Source organism: Pangasianodon hypophthalmus, chromosome 27 (assembly GCF_027358585.1).
Source record: "Pangasianodon hypophthalmus isolate fPanHyp1 chromosome 27, fPanHyp1.pri, whole genome shotgun sequence".
Lineage (NCBI taxonomy): Eukaryota > Metazoa > Chordata > Actinopteri > Siluriformes > Pangasiidae > Pangasianodon > Pangasianodon hypophthalmus.
The window spans coordinates 462,493-467,492 of record NC_069736.1 but is presented as its reverse complement, the minus strand read 5'-3'; the positions used below and the strand labels follow the sequence as shown (position 1 = coordinate 467,492).

Here is a 5,000-nt window from a genome sequence, read left to right as displayed (position 1 = left end):
ACCTGGGTTTAAAGAATAGAGAAGTGCTCTACGGCTCTGAGTCTTTTATGTTCAGGTACATATCATCATCATTGTCATCACCCTCGTCATCACGTCTGGGTGTGTGTGACGGAGTGTGTGACGGAGTGTGTGACGGAGTGTGTGAGTCTTTCAGCAGGAGTGATGGCTGTTTGTTTGAGAGGGAGGTGTGGGTCACCGTCACATGCACTGGGTTTTGCAGTTTTCTTCTCCTCTATAAAAAAGGAGAAACAGAACCACACAGTAAACACACAACATCTTACTGTTTACTTTAAAAAAACTTACACTCCAGTTTACATTTTTACAGAAGGTTAAAAAAACGAAACACACAAAACGTTCCCCTTCTCCCGCATTCACACTAGAAATCGGTTCTTCTCATTAAGCGGGACTTTAGGGTTCTTCAGTTGTACTGCTGGGAGAACCCTTACAGCTTCTCTACCACAAAGTGTTTTCCTATTAGAAAGAGTTCCAGGTAGAATCCATTTTTGGAAGAACCCTTAATTATCCAATGTACTCTTGAAGAACCCTTAAAGAACCCTTTTTTTCTAAGAGTGTGTGTATTAACAGGGAAGTGTGCAGTACAAACTCCACATTATTGCTCATTATTTTCTTCTCAGTACCTAGAACCTGTCAGGAGTTTAACATTTAACTTCTTGGTACTAGATGCTCTCTTGGGAAAAAAAGGTTCTTTAAGGGTTCATTAAATAAGTAAGGGTTCTTAGCCTCCTAAAGGGGCTTGACTTGCAACCCTTTCTGACAGAGGAACACTCAGTTGTAGGGTTCTACAAAGAACGTAGATCCTTCAAGGGTTCCACAAGAGGAACAAGTGGAAGAGGAATGGTTCTAGATTGAAGCTGTTTTTCTTGAGCTGGATCCTCAGAGTTTAAGATAATATTATTCATATTAATATTATTACTACACTTCTAGTAAATTTAGAACATTTAACAGGTCTTTGGTTGTCCCTCTGGGGGAACTCTTAAAAGTATGTAGAACGCTAGTGTTTTCCTATCAGTTTTTTCTTTTCTTCAAGAAGAAGAACTCTTTTTGAAAGATAAGTACCATTAATTATCCAGTGAACTCTTAAAGAACCCTTGAAGAACCTTTTTGCTTATTATCTTCTTCTTAATTCCTAGAAACTGTCAGGATTTAAACATTTAGCTATTTTAGTACTTAACACTCTCAGAAAAAAGGGTTCTTCAGAGGTTCCTTTCCAGGGTTCATTGAATAATTATGGGTTCTTAGCTTCCAAAAACCACAGAACTCTTTCTGATAGGAAATGACACAAAGCTAAGACGCAATGAAAGCTAATAACGCACATGTATTAGTTTAGAATTTTGTGGATTTTAAACAGTATTAATTAGTCAAAAAGTCTTTTCAGGTTTGTGTGTGACAACAACAAGCTTCTGTTACACAGGTAAGATAAAATGTGAGGTAAAATTGAACAAAACAAAACAAAAAAATTGTGTAGACTTGTATTTTATCTTTCCTTGAGATGATTAGAAGCATTTTTACCTTACTACAAAGCACAGTGATGACAGCGGTCAAAATGACAACCCCAAGGACACCACAAGTGATGTACACTATCATCATCACAGGCAGACCTGAGGGAAATAAAAACACTCCTCATTCACCTGGACTTCATTCTGCTGATTCAGGACATTTCTGTGCATGAAGTCTGTGGAAAACAGTCAGTTCTCCTTTACTCATTATTTATTAGCACCACAAAACACTCATACTGGTTAGCTAGCTCACATTCTCTTGTGTGGATGTTTATTTAGAAATATCTGGCTAGAGAAATCATTAACTAATTAAATTAAATTAAAAAAAAAGATGATAATAAAATCCCTTCTGGCTAGCTTGCACACAGTTCTGCTAATCAGGACTAGCTTCTGTTTGCTAATCTGTTTCCTGAAAAAGAAAACTGATAGATGCTTTCAGACTGGCCGAAATGAAGTTTAGATTATTTATTTATTTATTTATTTATTAAATAATACTAAACATGAATCAGAGAACAGAATTAGCTAAGCATCTAGCTGTAAATGTTTATCCACAAAGCTAGCTAGCTAATTCATGCTGAGGCAGATTAAGTCTAAATGGATTCAATTCATTTTCCGCATTAATCTGCAAAAATACTCTTTAAAATTTTGTAAATGTGTTAGAATTCTGATTAAAGCCCTCAGAGATGTCTCGGTAGATAAGTTTTCAGACTCTTGGCTGTGGGATTTGGAACTCAGGTGCAGTTTCTCTCATCATCACTGACAAGTTAAACTTCAGTAAACTAATAAGTGCAGCTGAGTTTATGCTCTGAATCCTCATGGTGCTGGGAATGTCCTCCTCAGCAGGTTTGTTTAACACATTAAGGGTTCATTGTTTAGTTCTTCTTTACATGTTCTCTGTAGAACCTAAACAAAACGTTCAGGCAAGTTTCCTAACAAACCCGTTTTAAAAGCATGAACCACACTGAGAGCCCAGCAGGGGGCGGCAGAGTGCTGTTATTGGCCCTGCTCTAGTGTCCAGGCTGATTTGAACTCGGTCTCATGTTGAGATCTGCTGAAGATCAGACCGAGTAAACACTGCACTTCAACAGAGACAGTATGAGGAATTATAGAAATAAAATCTAAATCTAAAGTAAAGTCTGTATTTCTCATCTATTAGTTTGAACCATGAAACACTAAAGCAAATAGCAAACAGATTTTAGTAAGAATTTTAGAGATTATTTATACAGCATACTATTAATGTTAAAAAATATATATTTTTTCTCTGCACAGAGATCATGTAAAGCCTGCTGAAAAAAAGAACAATAGAAACCCTCGTAGAAGTTGTAATGGTTTTAATGGTTATAATGGGAATTGTACTGGTTTTAATGGAAGCTGTAATGGTCCCTGTGCGTCTCTACTGGTAATCTGTTGCCTTCTGCTGGTGGCATGTAATGTCTAGTGGACACCATTAAGGACCAGTAATGGAATAGTAATGGTTGTAATGGTTAGCTGATGGTTTGTAATGGTATTTGTAATGGAAACCATTAGAATTTCTGTGATGGTTTCTTTTGTTTTTTTATTTCAGCAGGGAAAGAAACGGGAGTTTGTGTTTTTATTGTATTTTATTTTAGTGCTATATAATATAATTTTTGACCTTTTACCTCTCACAGCTGATTTTCTGTGACTGAATAAAAAGGAGGAACTTTCATAAATCACTTCTTCTCTGAAATATTAGAAAACAGTGAACTTCCCTTTATCCTCCCATCCAGGGGTAGTGTTTATTGTGTTCTGTGTTTAAGTTCCTATATTTGTGTGTATTTTGTATTTCTGGTTCTGACTTTAGACACTGGATTTAAAGTGGAACGTCAGTAGAAAAGGAGGTGTGAAGGTGATTAATCTGTCAGTTATGTTGTGACAGAAACACTGTTTATCAGCAGATTCATTTTTACTGAATTAAACATGGAGAGTTTTGACTTGTTTGATTCTGCAGTGTTGATCTACACAGATTCACATCCACAACCACATCCTGTCCCTCTGTCTGTATAACAACCTGCTGTATGGATGATGAGGGACTTTTATTTGTGCTTTACATTCACACTCTGCTTTAATGGCTAATCATCCTGTATCTATAATCCTTTTCATTTTCAAACTCTGCATTTAGAGATAAATGTGAAACGTCCAGTTAAAGAATCAAAGTGTCATCACCTCGTTTTACGCTCTATTTTCCCAAATATCGAACGTTTCTGATGTTACGTGAGAGTTTAGTTAACATTTATTTGGACCTGAGATGGCATTTTGCATCATGTGACTTTGGGGACAAATAGATTTGTGTTGTCTTTAACAGTCAAGCATGACAACATTGTGGGGGAAAAATATCATTAAAATTATAAACATGACCAAAAAATGTATGATTTTGTATTTTTTTGTAAAGCACTTTAAAACCCTCAGCCTGAGATGAGCGGATCACATCTCTTCATGAGAAAAGTCACGAAAAGTCGTGTAATTTCATATTAAAGCGTCTGTAGGGACCCTGTGTGATATTCTGAATCATGGGGTTATTATTACCTGCAGGTGGGCTGTTGGGTTTGTCCACTTCCTGGTCAACTTCCTTGTCCATTTCCTTGGTCACTTCCTCATTCTTTTCCTCGTCTTTCAGAAGGAGGACTCGTCCTTCCAGACTCCCTTTAGGGAACGTGGTCACTTTGCAGCAATATTCTCCAAAATCTCTTTCCTGCACCTGAGTAATGGTGAGAGTGTGGTACTCTGAGATTGAGACGTGGCCGATGTAGGGCTCCTTAATGTGAGAGTCGCCTCCCGGATTAAACACACCGATGGAGGACGAGTCGTTACAGCGACTCCACTCGAACAGACTCACATGGAGTTCATCTTTAACTTTACAGTAAAGAGACACAGACTGACCGAGACGAGCTCGCACATGCTCAGACATGATGATGTCATCACCGGCTAGACAACCTGAGAGAGAGAGAGAGAAAGAGAGAGAGAAAGAGAGAGAGAGAGAGAGATACAGACAGACAGGCAGAGAGAAAAAGAGATAGAGAGACATACAGACAGAGACAGACAGAAAGGGAGCGATAGTGACAGAGAGAGAGAGAGAGAGAGAGAGGGAAACATAAAGACAGAGAGAGAAAAAGATAGAGAGACATACAGACAGAGGCAGAGAGAAAGGGAGAGAGTGATAGAGAAAGACAAAAAGAGAGACAGACAGACAGAGAGGGAAAGAGAAAGAGAGGCATACAGACAGAGCAAAGGAGAGAGAGAGACAGAAAGAGAGAAAAAGACAGAGCGAGAGAGACAGACAGAGAGAGAGAGAGACAGAAAGAGAGAAAAAGACAGAGAGAGAGACAGACAGACAGAGAAAAAAAGAGAGAGACAGACAGACAGAGAAAAAAAGAGAGAGAGAGACAGAAAGAGAGAAAAAGACAGTGAGAGAGAGAGACAGAGTGAGAGAGACAGACAGACAGAGAAAAAGACAGAGAGAGAGAG

At 38.2% G+C, this 5,000-nt stretch overlaps 1 protein-coding gene across 2 annotated transcripts in view; it reads right to left on the bottom strand.

The window, feature by feature from the left end:
- The window catches only part of LOC113531125 (nectin-3), a 6,973-nt gene that overhangs the window by 66 nt on the left and 1,907 nt on the right, over positions 1-5,000 (bottom strand). For both annotated transcript variants that reach the window (XM_026921641.3, XM_034300515.2), the window contains 3 exons: positions 4,062-4,469; positions 1,531-1,619; positions 1-232 (listed from right to left, as the gene is read on the bottom strand). The exon at positions 1-232 is cut by the window's left edge and continues 66 nt beyond it. In XM_026921641.3, coding sequence (XP_026777442.2) covers positions 29-232; positions 1,531-1,619; positions 4,062-4,469 — 701 coding nt within the window. In that variant the 3' untranslated portion in view covers positions 1-28. The remainder of the gene's footprint in view (positions 233-1,530; positions 1,620-4,061; positions 4,470-5,000) is intronic.